The 15,741-nt window shown below is 41.3% G+C and overlaps 2 protein-coding genes across 2 annotated transcripts; both read right to left on the bottom strand.

The window, feature by feature from the left end:
* Positions 1-261: 261 nt before the first annotated feature.
* Positions 262-7,749, bottom strand: tcirg1b (T cell immune regulator 1, ATPase H+ transporting V0 subunit a3b). The gene is made up of 21 exons (XM_085370894.1): positions 7,618-7,749; positions 6,490-6,608; positions 6,256-6,334; positions 6,024-6,166; positions 5,816-5,911; positions 5,668-5,726; positions 5,466-5,592; positions 5,282-5,364; positions 5,091-5,184; positions 4,720-4,932; positions 4,470-4,620; positions 4,225-4,364; positions 3,374-3,531; positions 3,089-3,179; positions 2,867-2,985; positions 2,511-2,724; positions 1,916-2,026; positions 1,743-1,835; positions 1,522-1,642; positions 1,126-1,297; positions 262-592 (listed from the first exon to the last, which is right to left on the bottom strand). Exons 2-21 carry the CDS (start codon positions 6,604-6,606, stop codon positions 499-501), a joined length of 2,475 nt encoding a protein of 824 aa, XP_085227020.1. The 5' UTR covers positions 6,607-6,608; positions 7,618-7,749; the 3' UTR covers positions 262-498.
* Positions 7,750-9,404: 1,655 nt separating this feature from the next.
* prpf19 (pre-mRNA processing factor 19) lies at positions 9,405-14,848 on the bottom strand. Its single transcript, XM_085370882.1, has 16 exons — positions 14,710-14,848; positions 14,351-14,500; positions 13,796-13,872; positions 12,612-12,753; positions 12,390-12,463; positions 12,227-12,292; positions 12,087-12,128; positions 11,885-11,959; positions 11,721-11,796; positions 11,525-11,634; positions 11,248-11,403; positions 11,070-11,139; positions 10,809-10,982; positions 10,509-10,591; positions 10,093-10,198; positions 9,405-9,996 (listed from the first exon to the last, which is right to left on the bottom strand). Exons 1-16 carry the CDS (start codon positions 14,726-14,728, stop codon positions 9,899-9,901), a joined length of 1,518 nt encoding a protein of 505 aa, XP_085227008.1. The 5' UTR covers positions 14,729-14,848; the 3' UTR covers positions 9,405-9,898.
* Between the last annotated feature and the right edge of the window lie 893 nt (positions 14,849-15,741).

Genomic DNA, 15,741 nt, shown 5'->3' with positions numbered 1-15,741 from the left:
AAATCTTTGGCTCATAAAAATCATCCAAGTCATTATCTGAAGAATTCTAAAGAACTTGCACTTTAATACTTCAGGTCAAAACTTAAACTTTCCCTTAAACTGCAAAACAAATCCATTCACTAGTGTACTTTCCCTTTTCAAAATTGATGCTTATTATAAATGTTGAGAGAGTGAAAAGCACATGATTACCAACAATTTCTCATGCTACTGATAGAGTAATTAGAAAGCAGTACATTACACTTTGAAAAATAATTAGCATGGGGATACAAAATATATGTTTCATATATGATATGATATAGTGGTAAATTAACGTATAGGGAATCATTCTACTGATGCAAAAATAAGAGTACATCATTCATCGATCATTGTGCAAGTTAACTAAACCCTTTCATAGCAAAAGGGAACCAAAGGTCGAGTACCGTTGTTAAGACAGGGTCGTTCTGATTCATAGACACATAAATTAACTTTGCTAGCAACCCTGAATAACCCGTTGGCTGATCATATAGGGTTTGAGACATTTATTATAGATGTGAAGGAGAAAGGGGTGAGTTTGTAACCATCTCCACTGTAGAACTTGTTCTGAAACTCCACCCTGTGAAAGAGACGGGCATAAGTCAATCTCCAGCAACAAACAGAAACCTCAGAGCAAGTACCATACTCTTATTCTACAGTGGACTTTTTTTTGGTAATAGTCTGACTTGTTGTTCCTAAAGGTTAAGTCAATCTTTTCTCCAGCACCACCATCCTGAGAAAACTACAGCATTAATGCTACATACTGTAGGTGGTGTCTCCTACAGTCAAATTCCACTTTGCATGCAGGGTTATTGCCAGAGGCAGCTGTAAAGTCTGTTTAGCACAGTCATTGCCTTCACTACATCTGTCACACGACAGACAGCAAATAGAGTGCAATGTTTACACCAGCATGTAACAAAAACATGTGACCATGGATTGCTGGCTTAAACAATGCACAGACACATAAAACCTGACACACACTCCGAAATAAAAAATAAATTAAAAAGTGGTTCAGGATTTTACCCAGTCCAATCATACAGCCTATTTCTTTTAAAAATCTTAGTTAAGCAAAGCTATTTTCCCCCTTCGTCTCAACCCTTCTGTCATTCTCACCAGTGCAGACGGAGCGCGTGCAAGAAAGCTGAGAGCCCCTCCATGACCAGAAGGATGCAGACTGTCAGCACAGCGAAGAAGGCGAAAATCACAAAGAGGACTACAGCTCCCACGTAACCTTGCCACGTCAGCGCCTTACGCATGACCATCTCCCACAGCACCTCTGACAGCTCTGTGGAGACACAAGTGAATCACTGTTAGAGAATCACAGCTGGCTGGAAAACAACAACATGAGTGTGTATAACTAGAGAAATAAAATGGATAAAAAAAAAAAAGAAAAAAGAAGAACAGTATGAGTAAGTTTCCTTTAAAAGAGGAAGTCTCGTGTGTGTGTGTGTGTGTGCATCATGTGAGTATGAAGATAAGCATTGTGTTTGTATGTGCAGTGCCACTGACGTGCGTGTGCCAGGCTGAGAGCCCAGAGTCGGAGGTAAGAGGCTGTGTTGGAGATGCAGCCCAAGCAGTACTCGATGGTGTGGATGGCCTGATGCATGAACACATCCGCAACATCAAACTCCTACAGAAAGCACAACAACAAAAAAAACAAAAACAAAAGGAGTTCACCAGACCGTATTAAAACAGGTAAACTAATTTAGTTACTCTAGCTTCACCCTCACCTCTTCTACTAGCGGCCTTCCTTCTACTTCCCCCTGATGAACATTGATCGAGCCTTCGTCAGACACCAGTGGACGCCTGTCTTCATCCAGATGCTGCAGAGAATTAAAGATCAGTCAGAAAAGTAAATGCAGCTACATAAAAGGAATTAAAATCCAACCAAACGCAGACTCACGACTCGACGTTGTCTTCTCTTGAACATAATGTATTCAAACGTGGGCTTCCCAAGGAGGAGGAATGGCACAGAACACAGAGCCAGTATCACCAGGACCTTCTGCACTATAGCCTACACAGAGTTACAGAGAAGAGGTTAACCTCATTTGACCGTTAATTTATTCAGTTCAGGGCTTGCATGTATTTATCTACTTAATGAATGCAGCATTTTTGTCATTCAAAAAACAAAACGGACACACAACTACATCACTGTTGCTTGATAATGCAGTTAAAGTGCTGATTACTATATTTGGAAAGTCCCTTATTGTGTTCATGTGCTTGTAATAGATGTGGCATCTGGGGTTTGACCTGCCAAAGCAGTGCTGCATTTACATGCTAGACTTTCACAAAATAAAAACCACAAACAACCACTGAAAGATGTAAATATGGTAACAACATACATAAAGACTATCATTCAGTTTATAATAAGATTTCATGATAACTACTGCTCAGTGTGACCAACTAACACACACGTTTCGGGAAGTGGGAAGCTAAGAAAATGAATAAAGCAAACCCGATATGTTCCTATTAGTGAAGCTCACAAACGACGCACACACCTGTCCATGATAAAGCGGAGGGTTGTCAGGGTTTTCCGTAAACAGGAACATGTCTATGAAGTGGATCAGTATGCTGGGAGCACTTTTGGACTGAGAAGGAGCGTAAGCAACCCACTTATAGACCACCATGAACACCAGGTAGCCAAACAGAAACAGCATAAAGAAAAGCTCTGGGATCAGCACAAAAATCAAACTGCTGAACTTGCGAAAGTGCCTGTAGAAAAAGAAAAAAACAACAACCAGGGAGAAACAAGGATAAGAACATGAGGATGTGAAGGTAACACAGAGCTAATCTGAAACACACAAAACACATGTGCAAGCGAAACACATGCAACCAAAGGGTAAAGATTATTTACCAGTAGTTGAAGAATGACAAGCAGACTCCAAAAGTCATGTGAATAATGCCGATGATGACTGACATCTTCATTTTGTAAGAGTTTAGGAATGTTAGTTTGTTGTTGGACATCCCCCAGACCTGACGACAACATCAGAGAGAATAACTGGAGTTACAATCGAGACATATATATACATATTTATGTCCATATTTGATTGGAGGACAATGAATATGATGGGCACACCGGGTCAATGCCAAATGGATAGGGGCTTGTGAAAACGCCGGGCACAACAGGATCCATGGATAAGTACTGGCTCCCTGCCAGCACCGATGAACTGAAAGAGACCCCACGAAGGTAAAAAAGTGTGTTGAAAATGGAGTAAACAGAAAATAAATATTACTTATTATATTATTGTTTATGATTTATTTGACCTGTATTTTGTGTGTACTAAAAACTCAATAAACACATTGTTGGAAAAAAAAAAAAAAAAAAAAAAAAAGCAGGGTGAATACACGAAAATGTTCTTACTTCCATATGTTTTTTTCAAACATTGGGCCGACGTGCCAGGCCGAGCTGAAGGTGGCGAGGCCTTTGCTGAAGCACTCGTTGTAAATGGCTCCCGTGTAGATGGAGAACAGTCCCATCAGCAGAATCAAATACCTTCCACCGAACATCATCCTCCAGATCTGACACACAAAGTGGTCAAGGACATGTTTTAGTACATTAGAATTATTTGACTTTTTGTTTTTTACATTTAAACATAAATGGGAAGCTGTGTGACAAAAAACAGAATGCAATGATTTAGTCCCAAATATTTTGCGTCATCTTGTTGCCATGTTTTGTTTTGTTTTCCTTAAAATGGTACATGCTTTCAGTTTAAACGGTTAACATGTTTTCTATGTCCTACTGTGAATCAAATATAGGTTTATGAGAATTGCAAATGAATGCGTTTTGTTATTATTTAGGTTCTATGACGTTTTTGGAATTGAGGTCACAGAAACCATTGCTACTTTTGCTCTCATTTTTCTCTTCGGTGATTTTCATGTTGGTTCAACTTGTAATGCCACTAAAAGAATGAAGCCAGAGGCATGTTTGTGCATGCAAATTTCAAACCACATGCAAAATTTACAAGGTACTGGCGGATTCCTTGGCTCACGCAGATTATGAAAGCATTCTGGAATTTCAGTACACTTTTTGGGGCATCCGTTAAACAGGAAGTGAGTTCATTTGGTTATTAGTGTGGTGACAAGCAGGTCCTGTGGAACAGAGGAACAATCTAAATGTGGTCTGTTGTTTTACTGATGCTGCTTGGTCTGAAATTAAGTTGCCTTTAAGTTAGACATTTTGTTAAATACAGAGTGTCTCCTCTCCTAAGTTACCTCATTGTTGTTGTTTCTAAGTTTGGGATCCTTTTCCTCGAGGACCATCCAGAGAGCAGTCAGAGTCATCAGTAAACCATGGCCCACGTCCCCAAACATCACCGCAAACAGGAAGGGGAATGTAATTATGGTGAACAATGCTGCAGGAGCATTGAGAGACGAGATTTAGCCAAAGACAAATACCTGAAAGACTTCACTTTGAACACATTTCATGAAGAAATTATTTATGTCATCTAATGACGCACCTGGATTGACTTCACGGTAGGCTGCCACTCCGTAGGCATCTACAATGTTCTGGAAACCTGTTGTGAAGGAGTTGAGGGGAAACAGAGTAGGTCGAGGTGTAGAGCAAGGCAAGCGGTTGTAGAAAGAGTCAACCCCACTACCGCTTTTCCTCTGAGGTCAGAGAACAGGGTGGGATAAAAACAGGAAATTAGGCGATTTGCTCATCTGTGCTTTTTACAGCTCTATGTTTCTGCTCATCTGTTGTCTCACCCCTCCCTCTCTCAGCGCACTCTGCAGTTCAGGCAGCTTGGCGGTGGGACACCAGGCCTCAGCGATCAGGCATTTGTCAGTGACAGAGGGGCTGCAGAGATTCAGTACCGACTGGATCGCCTTGCATTTCTGGACGCGCACCTTCCACTGGGGCAGAACGGCCACCGCCTTCATCAGCAGCTGCTGCAAGAAGCTTTCTGTCTGTGACAACACCTGAAGTCGCAGAAGGAAACACAAAAAAAGGCGTGATGAATGTTCTAGAAGCACTGTAATATAATATCCTATGTAGAAACTATAAAACCAGAGATTACAGTCTTTTAATTATTTTGATGTGAATATGTAGTATCAAAAACCAAAAGAAAATCACTCACTGATTTGATATCTTCAATTCTACCTTGAAGTCCCTGGAGAACCTCCTCTCTCTCAGCAGAGCTCTCGGGGTATGCAAATATCTCAGTGCGGAAGCTGCGAAGAGGGAAAATCCAAAGAAATTCAAGTTCAAAACACAGCAAGGTGCAGTTTCAGAATCTCAAAAATAAAAGAAAGAAAAAAAAATCCCCACCAATCGCAGATCTTCTTGACTTTCTGTCCAATCTGATCTCCCCAGAAGGAAATGAGGAACACGGTCCATTGCACCATTTCCCCCTGCAAATGGAGAAAGAGCAAACTGCTGTGGTAAAACACCTGGAATGAAACTCACAGCAGAAACTCTCTGCGATCCCCTCTCCTTTTCCCCGAGCTCTTACAGTGTCAGGGTGCTGAAGTCGATCCTCCATTTCTCTAAAATCCACAATAATGTAACCGCGACACGCCCGCCATAACAGTCGCTCGAACGAGGGCACCTTCCAGGGGTGGACCACTCCTGCCACAAAACTGAGGGAGAGGAAAACTGTTATATAGAGAGGAAAAAGACAACATTTTACTCTTTAACATTTAATTGAGACCTACCTGAGTCGGACATCTTGGCGGTTATCAAACAGACCTTGGCTCTCCACTGCAGGTGGCACCTGTGAGAATAAGACAGAGAACATTCTTTTTTAGTTTTCCTCATGACAACAATTACAGAAAATGGAGCAGAAATGGAGTTTTTCACCACGTGTGACGCCGTGAGAGAGTGAGTTCTGGTCAGGACTCCTTGATACTGGGAGAGCTGCGTCAGCTGAGCCCTAAGGCTATCTCTGTTCCTGGATACCTAGTAGGAAACATACACGATATTTCATTAATCCCAAAAATTGTTCTGTCTCTCGTGGTGCACTAAGCAAAAAACCGAAGACTAACTCCTCAGGCTCTATTTTGGCACTCACCTCCTTGAGTTCCCTGGCGAGCCTCTCGCTCTCCTCCTCTATGGTGATGAGCTCACGGGGCTGAGGGGCAGAAGGTGTCGGACACGGAGGAGGGAGTGGACCCTTTAAGGATGGCGAGCGATTTATCTCCTGCTCCAAGAAGTCTGGAGGGTGGAAAAGGTGGATGATGAATCATGGAAAATAAAGAAGATGAATGGAAATGTAAAGGGGAGCATTATGAGTCAGTACTCACGGAAAGTCTTCTCGAGATCCTCGCATCGTCTGACCTCGCTGACAAATTTCCTCTGAAAGGAGTTCACGTTGGGGTTTAACTGAAAGCGGAGAGCAGAGAATAAGGTTACTGAGCGAGTCTACATGACCTTCACCAAAACCCATGACGCAGTCTGTTGCAGGTTAACAATTGCACTGGACTCCATGAACTGCACCAAGAAGAAGAAGAACGGAATAAAGGGTTTAATAGACTCACGTCTCTGAACTCAACCAGGCCCAGCTCTCCCAGCTCGCTGACACAATTATAGGCCGAGCCGGACTGAAGAAAGAGCTGCACCAGGCACACCTCCTCGCTGCGAAATATGGAGCCCATGTCTGTACAACACCAAAGAAACAACTTTACACACACACCGTCCTCTGGATACAGCTGAGTGAAAGTACTGCACCATATAAAGAGGAATATGAATTTAAAAAAAAAAAAAAAAAGATAGACAATGGTGTTAACAGATGGCATCTACTTTCAGTTAGAGCAATAAAAACTAATCAGTGCAGAAGTATCTAAGTGGAAACTTAAGAAAGAGGAAGCATCAGGTCCTCCTGACCAGATGATCAGGTGGGGTTTCCATTGTTGCATGTACATGTGTCTGCCAAAATTAGCACAGGGACTCTTTTTTAGTTAAATAAATTAATCAAAGATGTACATATATATTAAAAAGCATTACTATATTTTAGAAGGGCCCAATAAGGTGCATTATTACTGCTTTCCCCTAGCTACATACAAAGCTGTTTTGTACAAGCGCTCTACAGTAAACCCCCCCTTTATGAAGGTTACAGTGTTTGATCCTTTTTTTTAAAAAAGCTTATAGCGCTGGATCATTTTTCAAAGCATTGCTCGCACTATAGTCAGACTAACCTCATTCATTTGGAGGAATGAGCGGTGAATTGGAACAGTTTCTTCATAAACTGAGCGTTAAGAGTGTCATGAGGGTGAGAAACCGACCACTAAGAATATATACAAAATTACTTATATCATAAAATAGATGTTACATGAAAGGAGCATGGCTTCAGTTTATAAATGTAAAAAGATCCATGCTGTTAAGGAAAAAGCATTTGACTTCGGGTCTTCTTCGATCTATCGACTATTGTCTCTGCTTTTCAGCTTTTGTTGCCTGGGGCAAAGTTTCGTTTTCTCTATCATCGCTAGCACACAACTCCAGTGAAGGAAAAGCCGAAACACTGAAGCGTTTAAAAAATATTTAACCCATTAATATCAGCCACATTAAAGAAAAGTAACAGAGGGGTTTGGTTTAGTCTCGGCGACAACTATAGGAGATAAACCCGCTTGATAAAAACACAGATTTGAGCTGAATGTCGGAAACCTCACCTGTCTGGCTCTTTACCTCCGCTGCAGTTCGACCTGGTGTCTGTCAGGCAGTCTGGTACCCAGCGGGACGGACTGACCCGGGACTGCTAACCTGGACAAAGCAGACGCGTCTGCGAGACTTGGGGTAGAAGTTCTCTGGCTCCGCACTTCCTGTTTGTGAGAGTCACGTTACTGCAGGAGGCACGTGATAGTTACCATTTGAATCTCGCTCCACCGCGAGAGGTCGAGATTTTAGGATCTTTAATGGCGGTAACGAGTCCAATAAGTGGATGTTTTTCTTTGTTCTTTTTTTATTAGAATTTTAGTCTGACAGGAAGTCAGAAGCTTATTATTAATAATTCACGGTTTGATATTAGAGTTAAGCTCATCTGGAGAAGCTGGTTTGGCCGTGTACAGTCATCTGGAAACCGCAGTCACGTGCGTTTGATAAACCCAGACCTGCCCTGTTTTTTTCCTCTCCTAACTTTATTAAATACATACAAACCAAGGTCAGTACCATAATTTGTAGCATGTGATGTCTCCAAAAGATACATGCTAACGTTAGGGACACTATTCAAAGTAAAAGTCAACCATACATTTAAAGTGATTTTTAATTCAGTTCTGTTACATTTAAAGAAACTGAAAAATAGTTCCTTTCTTAGTAGTTTCATTATTATGCAGCAGGCAAAGGAAGAATGTAGAAGTTCACAACAATGAACACTTAAAATTCAACTGAGATGTTGTGTAGGATTTGCGTAGAAATCACAGCCTCTAAGCATGCAGATATGTATCATAGGCGTGAAAACCATGGCCGTTTTGATTTCTTCAAGCTATTCTTTCTCTAGGGTGGAATGATTGTACACATAGATCTTTAATGGTTTAAAAACAAAAACAAAAACAAGAACTCAGTGCATGTTTGAATTTATTGTGGATTTCCTCTAATCCACACACAATCAAGTCTTTTAATTAATTGGTGTTGAAGGTTCTGTCTTTTTACTTGAAAAGGCCAGCGCATATTAACTTCTTGTTCATGTGATCATGAGTTCCTCTTTGCCAACATAAAAGGGATTTGTTATGCAAATGTGTCACTACTTTGTCAGGGGGGGAGGGGGGGGGGGGGTTTGCATGTATGTCTGGAGGAAGACCTGAACTGTCACTGTCAGATAAGAGGAAAATGGTTACAATGAAGCATGCCATTAAACTGGAAACTGCTGGAACAGGCAGCATCACTGTCCACAGTGAAGTGAGTTTTAGAGTGTTACGTCACGACAGACTGAGGATGCCAGTCAAAAGAAAGAAAAAGAAAAAAAAAAGGGTCCTGCTCCAAAATCAAGACCTTCAAGCTCAACTGAAGCTTGTTGATGGATACCTAGATTGTCTGCTCAAGGCAAGCCCTTCTAAGGAAACATTTAACCAAATATCAATGCAAGTACGTAAAAGAGGGTAAAAAACACAAAACAATCCAATCCTCCTTGTATGTGAACCGGTGACCGCGACTGTATCAAAAATAAAGATCACTCTCATTGTTTGGTATAAAGCTCAAACATCAAGAAAGCAATGAGTAAAATGCATTTTGATTTGAAAGGAACTTTATATTTTGGATGTATCTACAAAGTAACCATTCTAGCTGAGGACCCCCACAGGGACAGACACTTGTATGGCAATACAAAAGATATTTTATTTAATTGTAAAAGGGCAGATGTGCAACAGGTAAAACAGCAGGTAATAAGAAATACACACCCAGGGGGAAAACAAAAGACAAAAATGTTTAAATGGAATCAATAAAACAGGAAATGAAATGTGGCAAAGGTTTTTCACAGAAGTACATCAATTTCTTACACCTGTTGATCTCACTGTACATGACTGTAGATGTATCTTATCTTACCCTAACGATATTATAATGAAGCTGGTCTACACTAAGAAGCAATAATAGTTTCCAAAGACCCCCTCTCCTTTCATACATACACAAAAAAAAGAAAATACTACAGTAAAATCATAATTGCTGGCAAACAGGAAAGGAACTTAGAGGCTTTTCATGTCATTTTACATCATTTAGATTTCAAACACATAAAGCCAACAAACATGTCGCACTAACCATGCTGCTTCAAATCGCTGACAATCTCACAGATTTCTTCACTGGATATGAGGACTGACTCACTAAAAAAGATGCAAAGTTAGCACAGATTTCTTTTTTTCTTCCTTTTCTGATAATGAATGTGTCGGAGGTAGCGGCAGCTCTGACACAGACTGTTCTCGTCTTAGTTGCCCTCCTCCCCTCATCTTGAATTTCTGCTTTTATTTTTTACAAACTGTAAAATTTGAGGCTTCTGTCCATTGCTGTAGAAGTCAGGAACCGGGCATTCTCTCCAAAGGCCACCCCAGTCACCAATCCTGTATGGTCTATGGTTGAAAAGAAAAAGATCAGGGGTAAATGTCACGTGCATACTAGTTGAAAATCTCGAAAGAGATTTGACTTTTTTTTGTTTGTCTTCATACCGGTGAAGTTGAGGACCTCAGACCACTGCTTGCAGATGTAGACACGGATGTCAGACCCTCCTACAGCCAGGTAGGTACCACTCTGATCAAACACAAGGGACTTCACCTGAAACAAAAAATGAATGGATTAGGCTCAGAAGCAAACCTAAGATGGGTTGGACAACTTCAAAGCTGGTCCACAGTGAAACGCTGGAGTTCGGCTTAGTAAAAATAAAGAGAACGCAGTGAAAAACTGATAATCTGGTTCTTTCTGAAGTTAAAACAATCCACCCACCAGCACCCTGACAATTATACATGCAACTTTTCATCCACAGCCATTTATCTCTGCGTGCAATGACAGCCTACAGGTGATGCTAAGACTATTTCTCAAACACTTAAAAAATTCCTTTAGAAAGAAGAAATCCCAAATTTCTTACCTCATAGTTGTTGTCCAGAGTAATGGTCTTGAAGTTCTTCAGCTTCCTCAAATCCCACAGTTTCAGAGAGCTGTCCTGGGCACCTGGAGCAAACGAGGATAAGTTAATTTTTTTCTATTGGCACACCATTTTTATTCTTGTAAGGCTGAAGACACGGGGAAATCTCCAAAACTATGCAAGTCATTGATGCACAAGTCACTTTTGATACTCTAAAGAAAATGTTCATGCAGCTCTACAAGTTTATGCACATTACAGACTGACGGCTAATCTACGCAAAAAATGCTATCAAGTCAGTCTCACCTGTGGCCAGATAGTATCCGTTCTCAGAGAAAGCAATGGAGGTGACAGGTCCAGAGTGACCGGGGAAGTTGGCCACGTTGGTGCGCTCCTTCAGATCCCAAATCTTAATCTGGGAGTCCGCAGTACCAGTGCCAAAAATGAGACCATCAGGGTGGAACTGAGCGCATGTGAGAGCTGAGGGGTGCAATCAGAAACATTATGCCTGGAAGAGGACTGTTATTATGACTATCAAACGCATTAAGCAAGCAAAGAGAAACTTACCACAGCCAGCACTTTCATCAGTAACTTTGGTGAGGACTCTGCCCGTCTGGATATCAGAAAAGGCCCAGTACTACAGGATAAAAATAATAAGAGTTAGAGCGGTGAAGCAGTTTAATGGCAAAAAGGTCGATCATTCAGTGATTAAGTTCATGGCCTGTCGGTAATTTCAAGCACGCACCTGATCCTCAGAGGAGCTGAGCAGGTAGTCTCCAGTAGCATGAAGAGAGAGACCAGTGACGCCTCCCTCGTGAGCACGCACCACCTGCACACAGTTGCCCCCGGTGACAGACCACACACGGATGGTGGTGTCTGGAGAGGCGGAGAAGACCACAGACTAGAAGAGAAAAGACGGCAAGCGAGTGAGGAACAACGGATTAAAGGAACAATCGTGTTAGTCACATCTCCATTAAAATGGAGGTGAATGTTTGCATTTAGGTTCTCAGAGGACATGTTACCTGAGATGGGTGGTAAATGACAGAGGTAACCTTCTTGGTGTGACCCTTAAGCGTTGCCACGATCTGCTCTTCGTTCTTGTCAAACACCACCACGTTCTTATCAGCTCCACCTGGGAGATAGAACAGGTTTAATATCAGATTCTTTGTCTGGCATCCCAGCAAATGAAATACAGAATGAAAGATTGATTCAGTGTACCGGTGAGCACTTTGTTGGTGTCTGAGGGACACAGATCCAGAGACAGAATACCCGGCACACTGGCACTATGAAGACCCTGAAAGCAACATAAGAGAGAATGTTGATACATTGGATCGCTCTGTGAAACAAACGCATCCTCGTGATCCTGCACAATCTATACTTACAGCATGGGAGGCCACTTGGCGGTATTTGCCAAGATCCTCGGCTCTAACCAGATCCTCTGGGACAGTTTTGCCTCTCTGTAGAGAACCATAGTAAAGCAATTAAATGAGAGTGAGAGTAAATTATGCACAAACAGAGCTTGTGGCAAAACAAGTAAAACAAGTGTTTGCACATTAGCAGCTAAATACAAGAGAAATATAATACCTTCTTTCTCTCTGTAGTGAGGATAGTAGCCTTGTCTTGGAGCTGCAAACAGAAAAAAGCTCATTTAAAAACATCAAGCAATTATGACAAAGGTCATAATGGTAAAAAATAATCAATTTTAAAAAAAAAATCAATATTACCTTCTGGATGATTTCTGGAGTCATTCCCACTTGTTCACTAATCTCCATAGGCTCTCCACCAGCCCCCTGGTGTAAAAAAGGCAGAATTAAATATTGTTTAAATGGCATGATTTGTCAGTCTGATCATTGTCTTATCAGCTGAAAATAAAGCCCAGCTACTCACTGCTGCAGCTGGCTGAGAGGCGGGCACTGCCTGAGGGGCAACCAATCCGGCCTGGGGTTTGAGCGTGGCAAGAGCTGTGGAAAGAAGAAATCAACTCATTAAAATAAATAAAACACACACATAATATCAATGAATCCAGGTTCATTTGGACCAGACGATCACATTAAAGCCATTTCTACATGTTTCATAACTGTGTAGAAACCCAAACTGCTGTCGACCCACCTTCTCTTGCAGCTGTGACCTCTTTGGTGAGTCGAGCGATGACTCTGCAGGCGGCATCGTGCTGATAGAGGGCATGTGAAAGTTCTTGGCGAGTAGTCTGCAGCTGCTGCCGCAAGGTGAAACTATGAAGCATTACAGCATCCTAGAACAGATATCAAAAAGAAAAAGTGAGAAAGGAGCACATGTATTATTTCACAAATTTTAAAAAAGGAAGATAAACAAACAAAAACAAACAGACTCACTGGAATATGTGTTTAAATGAAAAAAGGAGGATAACAAGATCGAATTCGCTTTTTTGGTCTCAGCTAAAGAATTCAAGTTATTTAAATCAATGTACCAAACAAACATATTTTTTGATCCTCTACTAATAGAAATGAATTAAAATTGATTCTAAAGACCCAGGGTTTGTCACAAAACTTGCAATTCAACAAAGGAAAGGGGCAAATCTTCCATTAGATTATTATTTTGTGGCACAGATTAGATTTATAATAATGTGTTGTGACCCATCATACAATGCACAATTGAAAACAAACAAACAAAATAAACCCAAAACAACTGTCCTGTTGTTAAAAACTGCCAGAGAGGGATAAATGGTGCACTGTAACACACTTTTAATTGTTAAACTATGTAACACCCTACAGATTGATTTTACTTCTACATATTTATAACTAATTTGGGGCAACCGTGGCTCAGGGGGTTGGGAAACGGATCTGTAACCAGAAGGTCGTCAGTTCGAGCCCCGGGCTCTCTGTCCTGGTCGTTGTGTCCTTGGGCAAGACACTTTACCCTACTGCCTACTGGTGTTGGCCAGAGGGGCTGAAGGCGCGATATGGCAGCCTCGCTTCTGTCAGTCTGCCCCAGGGCAGCTGTGGCTACAACTGTAGCTGCCTCCACCAGTGTGTGAATGTGAGAGTGAATCAATAGTGGAATTGTAAAGCGCTTTGGGTGCCTTGAAAAGCGCTATATAAATCCAATCCATTATTATTATTATTAATTTATATTGATTGATTAATAGCTGACTCCCTACTTGTTTAAAGGTTCTTAAATGTTGTGTGTGTGTAATGTGTTGTTGATGTAGTGTTAAACATTAATAAGAAAAATAAATTTAAAAACAAAATGATACATACAATAGATACAGTATAAAGTGCTCTGTTCTTTGATATCTCAGAGTTTACAGGACTTACCCATTCATCTTGAAGGGACTTGAGAATGGCAGGAATACTGGTTGCCGATGGTGCCTTTGGTCTAATAGGATGAGCCACTAAAAGACAGGAAACCTCTTCAGTAACTTATCAAGGCTTATTTGCAATGAGATTTGAGTATTTAAGGGCATATGACGCACTGATTTTCTTTTCATATATAAATCTTGATAATGTTCTATGTTTCTATGAATATCACAAAGAGTAGTTCACGAACACCAATCGAGGTTTGCTTCACCCCTGAAGGCCACACAAATAAAATTAAAACGTAGAATATTCTGCTTCTTCTGAAGTTGAAAATAAAAGTTGATTTGTTTGGAAGGTTTTATTTTTCCGCTTCACTTTAATTTTTCAGGTATTGTTTGGTTTTTTAATATAATAAATACAATACAGTACAATGCAACACGCCTGCAAACTTCAGCCTACTAAACCAAAGCCGAGCATCATGCCACTGATAACGACCTCTCTCACGGAAGTAGCATTACTCTGTATGAGCTTTATTACGGTCTATTGACTTATAGAAAACACCCAGAAACCCACCTTTGATGTCTACGAGCTGCTCCTCGGACAGCGGCTGTCCGTTCATCGGGTCCGTCCCATTCTCTGCGATGTACTTCTCGATCAGCCTCCGTTCAAACACCTGGTTGGACACCGGAGAGACGCACGGGTGCTCTGGCACTTCATTAGAAACTGTAAAAGAGTTCAGTTCCGGCTTTTTAACACCACATAACTACCAGCAATTTAAATAAACACACAATTAAAAAAGAGAGCTCGCTGAACTATATAAAAGCAGAAGGCGGTGCTGCATGGCCGCTAACGCTAGCTAAATCAGCTAGCAGCATTAGCGCGGTACCGTGCTAACCGGCCTCCGTCATATCAATGAATTCAGCTTCACCTACTTGCACAAACCAAAGCCATGTTCCAAGCAGAGTCCTACAAGTCTCGTCTTAATTGTGATTTATGCTCGCGCTTTACTTTAAAGTTGTTGCAGCTAAGGTAGACTTTACTTCTGTTTGGAAGTAGCACGCTGTTCTTTCATTGCCGCTACAACGAAGATTCTTCTTCTACGCTTTGACTTAGCGTCAATGTCCCAAACTCTGCCACCTACCGTCATGCGCTGAGGAGAACGAGAACGAGTTTTAGCCAAATAGACGCTCACGACACAAGAGTCAGAATCAGCTTTATTGATCAAGTATGTGTACACATACAAGGAGTTTTTGCACTCAGTGTACATGACAGAGTAGCCAACGTACAAGCAGAGTAACAACATGACACCAACACGGCACAGACAATAATACATTTATGGCATATTTATAGTCCAAAGTTGCAGAGTGCAAATCTGTTGGAATAAATAAGAGATGGACAGCTAGTTAGTATATATACAGTATACCCATGAGGATTGACTATAAATATATATACAGCATATAGCTATGTACAACAGGACAGAACAGTATATACAGTATGCTTTGATTCAGCATCAGGTATGGTGGATGTTTTAAATACAGAGACTATGTGAGTGTCCTAAATGTTTATCAGAGTGATGGCCTGTGGAAAGGAACTGTACAGATGGCTGCTTTTTTGGGCAAACGGTGCTCTGTAGCACCTACCAGAGGGTATGGAGTGATATTGCCTGCTTGTGTCCTGACTCTGGATTTGTTTTTCCTGCAGACTTCACTGTCCATCATAGTCTGTTCTTGTCCTGCATGGATGCTGATCCAAACAATACCGACATGAGTGAGCAGAGAACAAACTGGATTATTCCAGAGTTGAATAGATCATCACCTCCTGAGGCAGGTTGAACCTCCTGAGCTGGCGCAGGCTCTGCTCTGCCTCTTTGATAATAGTGTCTATACGGAGTGACCACTTTAGATCTTGGAAGATTGTGGCAAGCAGGCATAATGGAGAGGGACTCCTCAACTCCACTGTTACTG

The sequence above is a fragment of the Diplotaxodon limnothrissa genome, linkage group LG2 (genome assembly GCF_057381915.1).
Source record: "Diplotaxodon limnothrissa isolate DT_005_m linkage group LG2, D_limnothrissa_male_GT1.1, whole genome shotgun sequence".
In the NCBI taxonomy this organism is placed as follows: Eukaryota; Metazoa; Chordata; class Actinopteri; order Cichliformes; family Cichlidae; genus Diplotaxodon; species Diplotaxodon limnothrissa.
The sequence above is the reverse complement of the archived record's forward strand: the minus strand, read 5'-3'. Positions and strand labels throughout refer to the sequence as shown.

Excerpts from the sequence above, each read along its gene's own strand:
- tcirg1b (XM_085370894.1), bottom strand. The coding sequence starts at position 6,606 with ATGGGCTCCATATTTCGCAGCGAGGAGGTGTGCCTGGTGCAGCTCTTT. Across the intron at positions 5,912-6,023 it reads TCGCCAGGGAACTCAAGGAG|GTATCCAGGAACAGAGATAG; the intron begins GTGAGTGCCAAA and ends GTTTCCTACTAG. Across the intron at positions 5,365-5,465 it reads GACTTCAGCACCCTGACACT|GGGGAAATGGTGCAATGGAC; the intron begins GTAAGAGCTCGG and ends CTCCATTTGCAG.
- prpf19 (XM_085370882.1), bottom strand. Across the intron at positions 10,983-11,069 it reads TGATGAAAGTGCTGGCTGTG|CTCTCACATGCGCTCAGTTC; the intron begins GTAAGTTTCTCT and ends TGCACCCCTCAG. Across the intron at positions 10,199-10,508 it reads CTCTGGACAACAACTATGAG|GTGAAGTCCCTTGTGTTTGA; the intron begins GTAAGAAATTTG and ends TTTTTGTTTCAG.